Consider the following 16,785-nt stretch of genomic DNA (forward strand, 5'->3'; position numbering starts at 1 on the left):
CTGCTACAAAGTCACTTAACACATAAAGGTCCACATTGCACCCCTTCAGATCCGCACTTTACCCCCTCAAGTACACTCGTCACCCACTTAGATCCACTTTTAACTGCTACACTGAAGGATGAAACCAAATGCTTTGCAGCTACACAGCTCTCCTCAGGCACTTGAATTAAGTAGTGAACTGATCAAACGGAAAAATTCAGCTACACCGCTTCAACAAAAGCAAAACTTGCAGTTATAAAGTCAATAATCTGGTGGCAGAATCACTTTAAAGTTATGGAAATTTATCCTTTTTTTGCTAATCTAGAAAGGGCTCCTTTGAGTCAGATGACCTGCCAATAAAAAATGTACTTCATTCAAAGTTTGACTGTTGTGCAGGCCGAACAGTGATCCTGTCCACTCATCACATGGACGAGGCCGACCTGCTGAGTGACCGCATCGCCATCATCTCCAAAGGTCAACTCCACTGTTGTGGATCCCCTCTCTTCCTCAAGAACTGTTTTGGAGTTGGTTTCTATTTGACACTTGTACGCCGGATGAAGGATATCAAGAATAAGGAGGTAAGCTTTACCTTTCACACAAAACCATAAACCGGCTTCAAAGAAATGTGTGTCATCTCTGCCCTGACTCATAATCGGTTTCAAAAGCAGACATACAGAGGGGAATACCTGCTTTTGTTCTGTTGACGTTTCAGTTTCCTGGCAGGTTGTTTTGGATCGTTAAAGGTGTTCTTGTCTTTGCTGTTTTCCATCAGAATGATTGTGACTGTGCCTCAGACTGCTCCTGTTCCTGCTCCATCTGTACCAGTTACAAAGATCAGTCTCAGAACCAGTTCCAGCTAGAAAGAGCTCTGGATGGTAACCTTACACTGCATATTTCTTTTTCTACTGCATACCCAGGAGGTGTTTATGTGCAACTTGAGACATAGACCCTGTGAGTGGGGGTATTTGTGGACATTTTGGCGAGTCTAGACTGTTTAAGGAGTTAAGAGTTCATTTTAGATTCAGGTTTAGATTAAGATTAGGAGAAAGAGTTGGGGATAGGCATGTTGTAGATGTGATTATTACATTTAGGGATATTCATTCATTCATCTTCAACCGCTTATCCCGGGGTCGGGGTCGCGGGGGGGTGCTGGAGCCTTTCCCAGCTGACATCGGGCGTGAGGCAGGGTACACCCTGGACAGGACGCCAGTCTATCACAGGGCACATAGAGACGAACAGAGACAGACAACCATTCACACCTATGGGCAATTTTAGAGTCATCAATGAACCAAACACATGCATATTTTTTGATTGTGGGAGGAAACCGGAGAACCCGGAGAAAACTCACGCAGACACGGACATTTAGGGATATGAACTAGGGAATTAAGGTTAGGCTTGCTTTCACACATTAAACATTTACCATACAGTATTCAATTAGTGTTCATAATGAAATAAGCAAAAATCGAAGTTAAATGTCAAAAAATTATTATTACTTATTATTAATAAAGAGTTTAACATTTAAAAACTCAGCTAATCTGTTTAATTTAGGTGAGTGTGGTCTTATCCAAATGTATCTACTGGCAACACAGAAAACAGCCCCACAGCTGTCGACAGATTTTATATAAAATATTGCTAAATCCTCATTGGTGCAGGGAAGATTGTGACATCGACAAAGATTCACCCTTATAAAATTAGCAGGAAGATCACAGGCCCATATAAAAATACAGAAATGCGAAATTAACGAAAACATTTCCCAATCGCTCCTAATGAGATGAGAGGTTCTCAGGGCCTTTAGGTCAATGAAGGTCCTCACAAGTATAGCAGTAAAAACCTGTGTGTGAGCGTCATCGTGCGACTGGCCCACTTATCCAAGTTGTAAAACCGAACACACACTTTTCTCACATTTATAATTCTGCTGTGATATTGACCCACGTGATTTCCCCTCCTAACTCTGCCTGCAGACACTCTATTTTAGATCAAATGATTCAAGCACAAATTTACTCATTTTAGTGCTTGATGAATAGTGGTTTTTATTTTATGTTTTCAGCATTATAAGCAGTTTCCCCCCCTCTTTGTCAGTATGGTTTCTGCAATTTTGGTAACACTTAACTACCCTACTCCATTATTGATAATTTTCTGTCTTCTCCCAGGGGATGTAGACAACATCACTAGTCTCATCCACCACCACGTCCCTGAAGCCAAGCTGATGGAGATGATCGGTCAGGAGTTGACCTATCTGCTCCCCAATAAGGGCTTCAAACATCGAGCGTACGCCAGCCTGTTTAGGGAGCTGGAGGAGACACTTACTGACATGGGCCTCAGCAGCTTTGGCATCTCTGATACATCACTAGAAGAGGTGAGGACATCTTCTGTCTCCGTCCGTTGACTTCACTATCACCTTGTGTGGTGTTTTAACGCTGCATTTACACTGCATGCAAAATAAGGTAAATAAGAGCTTCGACAGTATAACATCAGCTTTCCACTTGGGGAGTTTGGAGTTTATGATAAACTTAGCATGATAATCAGGATAAAAAATTATATTCATTTGGACCAAATATTAATAAGATTAATTGTTTTCATTTTATGTAATAACGTTTATAATGACAAAGCAGCTAACCACATCGTGAATATTCTAAATCTAAATCGCACCTGCTGTACACTGTAAAAAAGTCTCCATCTTATTTAACATTTTGTGTATTACTTTGTCCTTTCAGTTTTGTTTTCTTGAAACATTTGATGATGTTTCCTATACAGAATATCTATGACTATGGAAAACTGCAGCATTTTTCAAAAAGGAAATGAGTCTTTTTTTCAACAGTAGACCCAAATGTATTGGCAAAATGGACATTTTAGATGTGTAGAATAAGTATATGATGGCAGCATTTTTCCTGTCCACATCTAAATACAATTCTGCTGATGTTTCTGAAAATTAAAATAAAAATGAAAACAAAAAAACGTATATAAAATGAATTCTGAACTTAAAGGAGAGCTTTTATTTAATGCTTCAAAAGTTTTGGAAGTTTAAGGACTTTTTTTTCTTTCCAGATCTTCATAAAGGTCACTGCTGATGGAGAAGCAGCGAATAATGCCATCTCTCCTGGTAAATACCACCACTCTGACCCACTGCCCTCGCTCTTTAATGCTTGTGTCTCACAGCTGTTTTTATTGCTGCCAAGTTTATAATTAGTCACAGTACTTGTCTTGTATTTTCATTTGGTGTGTGGTGCGTCATTTGTGAGTTTTAACCCTGTAGTTTGTGTGTGTGTGTGTGTGTTTTGTGTCTCACCTGTGTACTCCCACCTCTAGAACAGTGGATGTTACAGCGGAGAAAAAACGACAGCAAAGTTGGTGTAGAGGGAGATGAAGGTCAGAGACTTAAAAGGCGATAGAATTCTGGCAATGTAAACTTTTTTTAAACTACTTGGGTCAAACAGGATGTGCAAGAATCGTTACTTCAAGTTACTCTATTGACCAAGTATGCTTGTCTGTGACACATTCAATGGAATTAATTATACACAAATAAATTAAGCCTCACACATCTGGTACTCAAAAAGGTCTGGACTCTAGATCAGATGCTCTGCTTGCAAAGTTAACAAAGCAATGATTATGCTGGTATTCTTTTTTTATAAAGGTTGTTCTGCTTGTGTGCGCTTTTCTAGCGTAGCACTGCTTTAAATTTACTCACATTTATGACTTGTCACCTGCACAATCAGAAAACTCCGATGAGTTAAGATGCCTTGCTTAGTGGAATCTACAGCTGCCTCTCTAGCAAAAAACTCTCCTGTGTCTATATTTTATGTACAGAACTTGATGTATGTTTTCTTGTTTATCACAGAACATAATGGTGTGATGCAGACTAACGGCATTACCCATGGTGCGTCAGACAGCAGTGCGGGAAAGGGCTCCAGGCAGGTGAAAGGGACCTCTCTGATCTTGAAGCAGTTCCATGCACTGCTAGTGAAAAGGTTTCACCACTCCATTAGAAGCAAGAAAGACTTCCTGGCACAGGTACAGCGATGCAGCGATGGGTGGATTGATGGCCTTGTGTTGACATGAAAAGTGGATTATGTGTTGTAAGGACTGATTGCAGACTGGGAGTTATGTATTTCAACTAAAGTGACAACATATTTAAGCATCAAACACTTTTAATAATATGAAATCCATCATTAAATCTAGTAGAAAACATAACTCATAGGCAAATGTGTGAGTAATTGTTTAAACTGTTCATGCATTGTGTATGATGGACTCTCATGCACCACCACGAGTGTTGCAACTTGCTCACTTGTATTTTTGGGGATTTTAGATCATCCTTCCTGCCAGTTTTGTCCTAATAGCTCTGATCTTCACTATGATCGTCCCTCCGTTCGGAGAATATCCAAGTCTGACTTTGACCCCCTGGATGTATGGACAACAGTTCACCTTCTTCAGGTCAGACATATGCAAGACACTTTACTTTAGACAAACCATCAGTCATGTATCACATAAACAATGAGGTACCTGACTGATTGCTTGTGATTATATTGTTTATATTTCTTCAGTCAGTGGCTTGAACTTCATTTTCTTCTTTACATTTCCTCATCCCTGTCTAGTAACGAGCAACCATTTGATCCCACAATGAAACGCTTCACAAATCGCCTACTGAACAGACCAGGCCTGGGGACACGCTGCATGGAAGGAGAACCACTCGAGTGAGTATCAGGATTATTGACAGGACAAGAATAGATAGGACCATTACATGAATCGATACATGACTTGCACAGAAACTCTGCAACATGCATTTTAACATTAAGAGTTCACGCAGACTGAGAATGTTTCAGTAAAAGTCATACCTTTCTGCATTTCTCCCCACAGTATGCCCTGTAGTAACAGCACATCAGAGTGGGAGATCCCTGATGTCTCTCCTGTGGTCAGCAACATCTTACAGAGTCCTGAGTGGAACCAGAGAAACCCGTCTCCTTCCTGCCAGTGCAGCACCAGCAAGAAGCTCACCATGATGCCCATCTGTCCTGTCGGAGCAGGAGGGCTTCCTCCTCGCCAACGAATCGAGGCCACGGGAGACACAATGCTAGACCTGACAGAAAGGAACATCTCTGACTACCTGGTTAAAACCTACCCCAGTCTCATCAGGACTAGGTAGGTTTCAATCACATTTACATCTGCATTCAAATGATACAAGTATTGAATTAAAGAATAATAAGGGCTTAAAAAACATGTCTTTAACCAAATAAGACGTGGTTTAAGGTGACAGAAAACTGCAAACACAATACACATATTATAAAAATGCTATAAAAAAGCAATGATTGCTTTGACATTTTCTTTAGAAGAAGAAGAAGAAGAATTCCTTTATTAGTCCCGCGAATGGGGAAATTCAATTTTCACTCTATTGTTTTTCATTTTACACACACACAGGCCTGAAATACACACACATGATCAGACAGGACCTATATACATGCAACCAATGGAGAGATGTTAGGGCGAGGGGGCTGCCAGTGACCGGCGCCCCGAGCAGTTGGGGGTTCGGTGCCTTGCTCAACAGCACCTCTGCAGTGCCCAGGAGATGAACTGGCACCTCTCCAGCCTCCAGTCCACACTCCATTCATGGTCCACACAGGGACTCGAACCAGCAACCCTCCAGTTCCCAGCCCTATGGACTGAGCTACTACCGCCCGACTATTTCTAACACATGATTTACCCATGTTTAATTCATAAATTTTGTCTTTTCATTTCACAGTTTGAAGAGCAAATACTGGGTGAATGAACAAAGGTAACAATTTGCGCCTTGTTGCCGTCAGTCTCAGTCGCCCTGTTGTGTCGTCGATGTGGGATCCTGAGTGTAAATGTTCTCTGCCCTCAGATATGGAGGTCTGTCAGTAGGAGGACAGCTTCCCATTCTGGACGTCAGCCCCAATGACATCCAGAATGTTTTCCATCAACTGGGACGAATGCTCAACATCACAGCGGTAATGTGATACTCCCTTTTTTTTTTTTTTTTTTTTTTTCATAAGTGTAGCGTGTCAAGACCATCAAGTAAGTTTCTAATAAGCATTTTCTTTCACAGGGTCACTATTCTAGACTTGCACTGAGGGAGACTGGTCCTTTCTTACGATACATGGAAAGTGAATTCAATATAAAGGTATGTGTTGGATGGAAACAGGAGTGGGTTTTTTCTGCAAATTGCAAATCAACAAGTGGCAGAAATTAAGTGCAAACACTTGCTGGTACACCGCTGGTCCTTTCTTTTATTATATAAACTTCATTTTATAAAGTCTCATATCACAAGGACGTTGACTGACTGGCAGTAAATACTTGCTTTTCAGGCTTTTCTTTTCACTTGAATGTTTTATATTATGACAGTCGGCTTGCAAGTCTCTGTATTGTAGTTTAGATATGTAATTATCACAGGAGGTTGAGCGATGACTCCTGTACTGTACTCTTCTGTCAGGTATGGTATAATAACAAAGGCTGGCACGCCATGGTGGCCTTCATGAATGTGGCGAATAATGCCATCCTCCGGGCCTTCCTACCTCCATCCGCCAAACCTGTTGAGTTTGGCATCACTGCCATCAACCACCCCCTAAACCTCACCAAAGAGCAGCTTTCCGAAGTCACAGTGTGAGTGTTACTCTTCTTATGTTTGATAATGTATTTTATTTATTGGTGTGCACATACAAAAAAAATACAATTCTTATACTGTATACAAACACATTTATTTGTGTATGTATTTATTCTTTTGAGCAGCCATAACACCTGCTGTTCTTACTCTGACATTTATTATTATTATTTTTATTATTATTATTATTGTAAATATGCATTATTCTATAATGGCACCATCTTAATTTGCAAATACTGCATGAATAAAAATACATTGTTATACCAGAATGTACAGTACTGACTCTGTGTGCTTCTTCCCTCAGGTTGACCACATCAGTAGACGCCGTGGTGGCCATCTGTGTTATTTTTGCCATGTCCTTCATCCCCGCCAGCTTTGTCCTCTACCTCATTCAGGAGCGTGTGACCAAGGCCAAGCACCTGCAGTTTGTCAGTGGGGTCAGCCCTTTAGTGTACTGGGTGGCCAACTTCTTCTGGGACATGGTAAATCAAGCAGGCTTGGAGTCAGTATGTCTCCTCTTAATGTTAAAATACATTTCCAGTTTCAAAATCATTTTAAGCAACACAAAGTTTTTTATATGTCATATTAGTGGATATGAACTAGCTTGAAACCGATCTCACACACAGATTTTGTGTTCATTATCACATGCAAACATGCTTTATTTCTCCCTTAGGTTAACTACTCTTTCAGCACTGCAATGGTAGTTGGCATTTTCCTTGTTTTTGATAAGAAGTGTTACACATCCCCATCCAACCTGCCAGCACTGATAACACTGCTTCTACTTTATGGGTAAGACTTCACTTAGTTTATTTTGGTCCAGTTTTGCTTTACACTTAAAAAGTAAAAACAATAAAACACAGAGAAGATATAAAAACGTAACACAGATTGTGGAAGTGAGTTAGTGTTATAGTGTGAGAGCACCCAAGGGGCCTTATTAGTATATCTAACCTCTGAACAGAAAACAAAGACGAGCTGAATAACAACCCAGATCAACAGAAAGTAAAACCACAGAGAGAAAGAGAACAAAATGCATAAATTGCATGAAAGGAAGGCAATAAAACAACAGACAGATGATAACTTCAACTGTTTTTGAAATATGTCCTCTTTTCTCTGACTTATAGGTGGTCGGTGACGCCCATGATGTACCCCATGTCCTACATTTTCAACATCCCAAGTACTGCCTATGTGTCTCTGTCCTGCATCAATCTGTTCATAGGCATCAACAGCAGCGCCATCACCTTCATCCTGGAGCTTTTTGAAAACAATCGGGTGAGGACATACATATAAAAAAGATAGAAACATTGCAAGAAAAATATTTTCAACACACAGCTAACCCACTAAACATTGGACGTCGGGTAGACGTGCAGATCATGTCTATATTGGGTCCATCTATTCGACGTCCAAACCAGGTCCACTATTTGGACGTCCAACCATGACATAACGTTCTATTGACATTCATCATTTGACCTTTGAACTGGGTGCATTTTCTGGATGTCAATGACAAGTGCAGGAAATGTACATGATGTGTGTTTTTTTTTTGTTATTTTCCATTTTCCTGTGTTTCTTTAACTGCTTTATTTCGAGTAATCAAGTTATTCATTTATGCGTATATATATATATATATATATATATATATATATATTATGCATATATCAGATTTTTTATTTGGAAATGCAATTTGTGGAAAATAGTTTCATGGTAGCCTATCCACTTTATTATGACAGAACTCTCCGACTGTCAAATGCTGGTCAGGAGCAACAAGCTAATGTTAGCGCCTCTGCTAGTAGCAAACAAAGTGTTATACCCACTACAACCTGCTATAGTTGCTGTTGCTGAACTGTGGCTCAGGTGCTAGATCGGGTTGGCCAATGTTTAGATGATTGGTGTTTCGATTCCTGCCCCGCCTTGTGTCGTGATCATTGTGTCGTAATGTCACTATGATTGTTGTTTGGACGTCCAAAAATGACATAGAAAATGCTTCACTCAGATGTCACATTGTGCATTGGGAAGACACTACACAACATCAGCATAATGTAAAAGCAGACTGCAGCATAATCAAAATGAGGTTTAGACTGAAGACAATAGGCCTTTTCACATAAGACATTTGTCTTGTCATAGCAGGAAAAGCACAGGTTTTACTTATAACATTAATAACAGCTTTGTTTTGTTCAAGTGTCTCAGTACGCCATGTTAGTGTGACAGATAGCCAGTATGCACAATACCAGGACCCTGAGCTAGAAGCAGCTAAAAGGAATAGAAGCCAGAAAACCTTCGTGGCACAGGTGATTTTATTATTTACACCGGTGCTTTTCCCACTGTGACACGTCAAAATGTCAAAATTATACAGTAGGTACCTTCACAGAGACAGACTCATAATTTTGTGCATCTTAGGAAGCAGAGGGGCTGAAGATGTGTCACAGGTCGGTAGAGCAGGGGAACAAACTGAGGGTTCCCGTTGGATCGGTGAAGGATGGTTGAGTCTGAACATGTAAGACAGTCTTTTAAGAAAAGAAAATACATGCAGGGAAAAGGACACAGATGTCGCTCCAGTCAGGGTGACAGTTGACCTTCAACTGTCAAAAAAATGGAGATGGTTCTTTTTTGCCAGATGGTTCTCTCCACCACATATCTGTTCTCCTTTGCTCTCACTTGAGGCGGCGCGGCCCATATGTTTGTCATGTTGATATTTCCAAGAGTCTAAAGAGCTTCTTCGTAACTGACAGTAAATGACTGACGGTTTCAGTTGAAACTATATCAAATGAAATACAAGTCTCAGTCTTTGCTAACGGACTGAACTCATATCGAATCCATGAGTAAAAGATGAACAGCTTTGTACTCCAGTTTTAAGTAACACTGATGAACAACAGTTGCAGCTCACATGATTTAAACATGTCTGAATGGTAGGTGTAGACTTTATTTTCTTTTTCAACCGGGACGGTGCATTAAGAACATTAACCATATAAAACAAGAAGAGATGTAATGTACTGAGTTTTAGCAAATTGTTATTTTTTTAGTTGTAATCCCTGGGCAGAATAATACAATGGGCATTGAAAGAGTAACAAATACTAAGATAGTTAATAAAAGTATTCTAACACAATCATTCCCACCTCCTCAAACCCTGAAACAAAGCCTTTGGCCACAGCTCCTATGGCCTGGCTTCAATTCCAATAAGTTTTCTGTTTGTTTTCAGCATATTTTTAAAGTTGAATAAGGAGTAAAAACCTACAATATGCAAAATCTTGTTACTGTTTTTTTTCTGCCATCTGTCTTATTTCATTTATGCGTGGGCATAGAGAAATTCCGAACAATTAATAACACACCATTTGTAATTTAGTTAAAGTATTTTTCACGAAAACTGACTGACCAAATTAAGTTTTGTGTATACTGCAGACTGTGTGTTGATTTTTATTTTGATCTCTCTTGCATCGTGTGTGTGTGTGTGTGTGTGTGTGTGTGTGTGTGTGTGTGTGTGTGTGTGTGTGTGTGTGTGTGTGTGTGTGTGTGTGTGTGTGTGTGTGTGTGTGTGTGTGTGTGTGTGTGTGTGTGTGTGTGTGTGTGTGTGTGTGTGTGTTGCCAGTCTTTGCTAGTGTTCAATGAATGGCTGAAGAAAGGCCTGCTGGTGCTCCCTCACTTCTGCCTGGGGCGAGGACTGATAGACATGGCCATGAACCAGGCTGTGACCGATGTTTATGCCAGATTCGGTAAGTACTATTTAGCTGATAAAGTTACATGAGTTTCATATCATTATCATCATGTTATATAGCACCATTTCATCACTGAACATATTTCCAATCATAGAGACCATTTTGCATACATGTTATAATGGAAATGGCTTACCACATTTTACAAAATTGTCACTTTTGTAATTAAAGCTCTGGTTGTTTATACTCTTAATTTTACAGTTGTGAATAGTCACTCATTGGTCAAGTCAGATTTGTGAGTGATGACGCATCAAAAAAAGACTTATTTCTGTCCTGGCTATCTGGAAAAATGATGTTTGTACAGCTTCAGATATAGAAAAAATATAGACTTTTTACTGGACAAAGGGTTCATTTTCAATATATGTCGGTTTTCAGGTGAAGAGCACATACAGGATCCTTTCCGGTGGGACTTTGTGGGAAAGAATATTGCTTTCATGGCAGTGGAAGGCTTTGTCTACTTTATCCTCAATCTTCTGATCCAGTACCGGTTCTTCTTGGACCACTGGTAAGTTACTGTCATAACACAGACTATAGCATACAAGTTTACACACACACATCATCTCAACCACACCAATTTCTTGACCTTTTCCATACAGAAATTCTCTCAAAGAAGGTCTGAATTAATTTCCACCTATGAACAGATAAGTGCTGTACCAGATGCTTCTTTCTTATTCTTTCACCCTTCAGGTTATCAGACTCCAAGAGGACTTCAGTACGAGACGAGGATGAGGACGTGGCAGCAGAGAGGCAGAGAATTTATAATGGAGGGGGCAAGACGGACGTCCTGCAGATCAAAGACCTCTCTAAGGTAAGAACATCACTGGCTGTTTGTCATGATGTATCATTTCCATTCTTTCAAGTTCTGCTTTATTTTCATTCGACCTTTCATCCATCTTCACCTGCGTATAAAGCTGAATACAATGTAGAAGAGGAATTACAGCTCCCTTTAGTTTCATTAGCAATGTTTCAACCAACCACAGGTCTTTAAGAAATAGAAATATACTAAACAGATAAAAAGGCACAACATGGACACATACAACACAACAATCCAGACAGAATAATTGACAGAGACCATACACACGCTTCCCTGTTTCGTGCAGGCCTGTTTAAACATATATCTGCACAAAATATGATAAATATTTGCTCACATAGAAATGAATGAATGACGAAAAGTTTATGAAAAGCTTTTTTATTAGACATATTTCAGTGTAGAAGTGGGTAGAGAAGGGGGTATGACATGCAACAAAGGCTCCAAGGCTGTACTGGAACCTCCCTGTGAAACTGCCATTTTAATAATAATATAGCATTATGACATCTGAAATAGGGGTTCAGAAACAGCGCAGGGTTATGTATTTTTTATTTTTATTTAAAGGGAGGGTGATTCAACTTACTCATCCACAAATGATATTTCTTTTCTCATTCATCCTGGGGAGAAAAGACTGTGGTGCTCAAGTCCGTCAGCACCAATAGCTCTGTATTCAATAAACAGAGAGCAGCTGTATATATTTTTGCTATTTTGTTATGTTTGCCATGAACACTCAGATCTTGGGTGGAGGAGATGCAGTGACTTTCCAAGTCAATTGGAGGTTAAAAAAATCGTTAACATTAAGAAATAATATATGAGCAAAATATCATTGTTTCTGTGTCTTCTCTGCACAGACCTATGTGGGCAGGAAGAGGGCAGCTGTGGACCGGATTTGTGTGGGTGTCCCTGCAGGAGAGGTAAAGCCACAGAGTTCATTTATATCGAGAGTTACTATTGTTACTATTGTTTTATTCATAGTACTAATGTTTTTGCTCGCAGTAAACCTCTATACCAATAAAACTGCCACCCAGACTGTTAGAGATACAGATTATATGCAGTAGTTGTAATTAACCATCAGTAGCCACCATATTGAAGTATATTTACTCTCTATTTATCTGGTCTTATTTTGTGTCTTTATTATGTTTCTGTTCTAATCTCCTCATATTCTTTATTAATACAAGGGTATTTCAAGTCATTATATGAAGCCTAATAAAATAATAAAGTTTCGGAAGGATATTGGTAATTACGAGTGGGTTGCAGCACTTTATTGTCAGCATTTCAGTGTCCTCGCATCGAAAGCCTGATTGTGTTTTGTCCTGTTAGTGCTTTGGTCTTCTGGGAGTTAATGGAGCTGGAAAGACGACGACCTTCAAAATGCTGACTGGTGACACTGATGTCAGCTCTGGCGAGGCTATTGTGGCCGGCTATAGGTACATAAAGATCAGTCAAAAACGTCCCTGGTCGATATAACACAAACTGTGTGCACAAAACTTTGCTTTTGGTTTATCTCAAACGCAGTTCCAGATGGGAGACGACTAGAAACAGTTCAATGAATTAGAACGTTTAAACACGGGAAGGTCAATCTGACATAATTCTGTTTGATGACACTATTTGACTATAAAACCAACCCATGTGGTTCACTTTAGTGCTGTTAATTTCTCTCTCAAAATTCTTGTCAGGGTGAATAAGCCACTCAAACTGCGTGGTACCGTCACTGGACATTTAAACTGTATTAAACCCAGATTAATGAAAGTCTGACTTAATGTTTTGAAGCCTAAAGATGGGAAAGTACCAATTACTTCACAAGAAAAGATAAATAACACAGCAGTAATGAAAAAAAAATTGATCAAATTGTACAGTATATATGTATATATACCGTATATACGGTATAGTATATAAAGCCTGGAAACCAGAAACTGGCAGAAACTTCCAAACTAATGTTTAATTTGTTCTGCCAACTCTCATACAGAAAGATTTCAAGTGGTTTGACATTGTACAGATCACTCATAAGTGTTTATCCCATGTGGGGCGGGTTTAAGAGAATGACTGACTGTCCAGTCCGCAGGTCTGTTCAGCACAGTTTTTCAGGCTCACAAAACTCAGATCAAACTGTCAAACTAGACATTTTAGTGTTTAGCTGTAATTTGAGAAACTTTTTGACCTGGGTGCTATTGTTTCTACTGAGTAAGCTCTTCCATTTCTACAGTATATATATATATATATATATATATATATATATATATACAGTACCAGTCAAGTTCTTTCTCATTCACTTGAAAGTACTGTATATCTTTACATAATATACTATATACAGTATACATATAAGGTATGATACAGACTTTATCTCTAATCTCTAGTCCAACCCTTGCTTCATTGTCTCAATGCAATGAATGGCATCTTGTATCTTGTTTTGTAGCATCCTGACAGAGATTCTGGACGTGCACCAGAACATGGGCTACTGCCCTCAATTTGATGCCATCGATGAGCTCTTAACCGGCAGGGAGCATCTGTACCTCTATGCTCGTCTCAGAGGGGTACCTGAGTCAGAAATCCCCAGGGTGAGTAGGACACCATCTGAAAAAAACATCTTTAACAGTCTAAGGATGTTTCATTCTGCTTTTTTTGGCTCAGCACTGCAAAGATATCTTAATATCTTTTTTTGTTAATTTTGTTATGTCTCCTTACTGTTGCTCTGCATTTGCTACTGTTGGATTTGTCGTTTTAATTTTGCTATAACATTGGTATGAAGAGCTCAGTTAACAGTAGGGGTGTACCTTCCTAAAAATGTGGATGAACGTGTCCATCAAATGCGTGTTTTCCCTTCCCCCTGTAGGTGGCAGAGTGGGGGATACAGAAGCTGGGTCTGACAGAGTACGCCGGTTGCTTTGCAGGCACCTACAGTGGAGGCAACAAACGCAAACTCTCCACAGCTATCGCAATGATTGGTTGCCCAGCGCTGGTGCTGCTGGTGAGAGTTAGCCAATGGAGGGGAGCTCATGAGCCAATTGTTTGGGATTTTGGGCTTTATCAATGAAATGTTCTATGGATCCAGATGGGAAGCCATATGGGTTCAGTCAAGCCTGGCCTCAAATGTTTTATACATTGGCAGGCAACAGCGCAGTTCAATTCAAATTGGCATGAATATCTTTGCCATATGCTGACAGAGATAAGGATTTATATCTGTTCATATGGAATTATGATGAGATGAGAGAGACTTTATCATATACAGTTCTGTACACAGTTTCCTGGTCCTGTTACAAAGCAAAAGAATGAATGAATGAACATGAGGTGCAAACAGCAAGACAAGGTACAGATATACAGGATATGTAGTGAGGCATAAGTAGTCTAAGAAAAGTGAGGCAGGGTCTGTGTGTGTGTGTGTGTGTGTGTGTGTGTGTGTGTGTGTGTGTGTGTGTGTGTGTGTGTGTGTGTGTGTGTGTGTGTGTGTGTGTGTGTGTGTGTGTGTGTGTGTGTGTGTGTGTGTGTGTGTGTGAAGAATCATGTTTGTAAAGTTTGTCGTTTGTGTGTGTTTAGGATGAACCCACGACGGGGATGGACCCCCACTCCCGACGCTTCCTGTGGAATGCCATCATGAGCGTGATCCAGGACGGCAGGGCTGTGGTGCTAACATCACACAGGTCCGTCTCCTAATAATGACGTTAATCCACCGCACACATCTGCTGCAGCAGCTGACTGAACAGTTAGCTCTTCTGCCAGCAACAACAATCCTGACTAGATGGACATTTGCATGATGTTACCATAGAGATCAGTTAACTATGGTTCATTTATTATAGGCATGCAATAGCAGCAGTACAAATAACAATTATTGTTGTTTTCTCAACAGTATGGAGGAGTGTGAGGCACTCTGCACTCGACTGGCCATCATGGTCAACGGGACTTTCAAATGTCTGGGTTCCATCCAGCAGCTCAAATACAAGTAAGAGGTTTTTCTGTATTTTAGCAGACTTGTACAGTGGTTGGTAGTATTTAAATATTATGATTCCAAACCTTTAAAACATGATAAATAAAGGTTTCTCTTCATCATGGCATGACAGTTTATAGCAATCAAAATGTATGTTCCATAGAGAATTGTGTGCGTATACTGTGGGTAACCTTAATACATGAAAAGAGATATACTCAGACTTTGAAAATACTAATGATGGGAACAACTGTATGTGTATTCTACTTAAAAATGTAGTACAAATGATGGATAATGATATTAAGTATAATAGAGGTAGAATACAACATTTAAAAAAACACCAACCCAAAGACAAAAAGACCCGTAGTAGGTGTAACCACAGTCAGTATGAAGTACAAGAGAATTAACATGTATCCTGAAAAGTGTTTAATATCTTCACACTGGGTTTCCTTGATCCAGATTTGGCGACGGCTACGTGGTGACCATGAAAATCAAGCCAGCTAAAGTAGGCCTGTCCCCAGATCTGGAGGCTGTTGAGGGCTTCATGGAGAGCAGCTTCCCCACCTGCGTTCAGAGGGAGAAGCACTACAACACGCTGCAGTACGGGATCGCCTCCTCCTCCCTCGCTAGGATATTTCAGCTGGTGGTGGCCAATAAAGAAAGGCTCAGCATCGAAGACTACTCTGTTTCCCAGACAACACTGGACCAGGTACGTGTGAACCAAGACAATGAGTGTGTCAATGCAAGTGAGGGCATCATAGCAATAACTTATTAAACTATTGCAATATTTCAAAAATAAGAAACGTAAAAATGGAATCTAATCTTATATAATTGGTTGTATTTCAATATGTATACAATTTTAAAATATTCCATTTGATCATGTTTTGTTTAAAAAAACAACCAAAACTATGAAATCGATACAATACATCGTCATCTTTGTGCTCATCGAGCAATTTGACTGGCTCATTACAGGAAACAGTAATGCCACGATCAGAAATCTGTCAGAATAAGACAACAACCTTTGTGCTTCAGTTACACATCAATTAAACTTTCCACTTTCTGTCTAATCAAGTGACATTACTGATTCTATTTAAACATGTTGCACTATTTCAACAGAACGTGTACTGTAGCTAAAAGCCCAAAAGCTTTAAATCAATAAATTATGATTAATATTTATGATCCTGACTAGATATAGTATGGTCCTTTTTCTGCCTTGGGGCTGTAAAAAACGTCTTTATTTTGTAATGATTCAGTGTGTCTGTTATGTAGGTGTTTGTCAACTTTGCCAAGCAACAGACAGGAGAGGACGAGGACATTACGTTACACAGACGAACAGTAGGTGGAAAAAAAGACACGAAGATCTCGCCAGTGCAGAGGAAAACATGAAAATGTCGCCTGTAAGTGTACAGTGTACAGAATTGCAGATGTAAAGGTGTTGCTCTGCAGGGCAGCAATAACTTTCCACATTCCACAGTTCAAAAACTTTAATATTTCACTAGCCAAATTGTTTTTTGGAGTAGAGCCTGCCAAAGTGACTGGTAGAACAGTGAATGTTTCCAGGCACAGACAAACCTTATGAGCCTCTGGCTGCAAACAGGAGTAAATCCACGATATCATCAAAAACCAAGTCACATTACATAGACTTGGAATCACGTGTTAACAGAAGGAACTCATACAAAAACAGCTGCTTCTTCACCTGAAATATGGGAAAGAAAGATACTTTTGCTTAGATTGACTGGCTTATATAAATGTGTATGTATTCTGTGTCTAA

General features: G+C 39.7%; 1 protein-coding gene across 1 annotated transcript in view; it reads left to right on the forward strand.

Moving 5' to 3' along the window:
- The window catches only part of LOC310958266 (retinal-specific phospholipid-transporting ATPase ABCA4-like), a gene marked incomplete at its 5' end in the record, with an annotated part of 39,944 nt that extends 23,470 nt beyond the window's left edge, over window positions 1–16,474 (forward strand). Inside the window, 27 exons of the mRNA XM_083929120.1 lie at window positions 376–557; window positions 752–854; window positions 2,130–2,335; window positions 3,025–3,079; window positions 3,286–3,345; window positions 3,815–3,987; window positions 4,283–4,407; window positions 4,569–4,667; window positions 4,831–5,112; window positions 5,711–5,743; window positions 5,834–5,939; window positions 6,038–6,112; window positions 6,422–6,591; window positions 6,894–7,071; window positions 7,263–7,378; window positions 7,711–7,858; window positions 10,167–10,290; window positions 10,666–10,795; window positions 10,978–11,098; window positions 11,950–12,012; window positions 12,419–12,525; window positions 13,512–13,653; window positions 13,929–14,063; window positions 14,630–14,733; window positions 14,940–15,032; window positions 15,474–15,723; window positions 16,284–16,474. Of these exons, the coding sequence (XP_083785246.1) occupies window positions 376–557; window positions 752–854; window positions 2,130–2,335; window positions 3,025–3,079; window positions 3,286–3,345; window positions 3,815–3,987; window positions 4,283–4,407; window positions 4,569–4,667; window positions 4,831–5,112; window positions 5,711–5,743; window positions 5,834–5,939; window positions 6,038–6,112; window positions 6,422–6,591; window positions 6,894–7,071; window positions 7,263–7,378; window positions 7,711–7,858; window positions 10,167–10,290; window positions 10,666–10,795; window positions 10,978–11,098; window positions 11,950–12,012; window positions 12,419–12,525; window positions 13,512–13,653; window positions 13,929–14,063; window positions 14,630–14,733; window positions 14,940–15,032; window positions 15,474–15,723; window positions 16,284–16,400 (3,497 nt within the window). The 3' untranslated portion in view covers window positions 16,401–16,474. The remainder of the gene's footprint in view (window positions 1–375; window positions 558–751; window positions 855–2,129; window positions 2,336–3,024; window positions 3,080–3,285; window positions 3,346–3,814; window positions 3,988–4,282; window positions 4,408–4,568; window positions 4,668–4,830; window positions 5,113–5,710; window positions 5,744–5,833; window positions 5,940–6,037; window positions 6,113–6,421; window positions 6,592–6,893; window positions 7,072–7,262; window positions 7,379–7,710; window positions 7,859–10,166; window positions 10,291–10,665; window positions 10,796–10,977; window positions 11,099–11,949; window positions 12,013–12,418; window positions 12,526–13,511; window positions 13,654–13,928; window positions 14,064–14,629; window positions 14,734–14,939; window positions 15,033–15,473; window positions 15,724–16,283) is intronic.
- Between the last annotated feature and the right edge of the window lie 311 nt (window positions 16,475–16,785).

The sequence above is a fragment of the Echiichthys vipera genome (assembly GCF_963691815.1).
Source record: "Echiichthys vipera genome assembly, chromosome: 15".
NCBI classification, from domain to species: Eukaryota; Metazoa; Chordata; class Actinopteri; order Perciformes; family Trachinidae; genus Echiichthys; species Echiichthys vipera.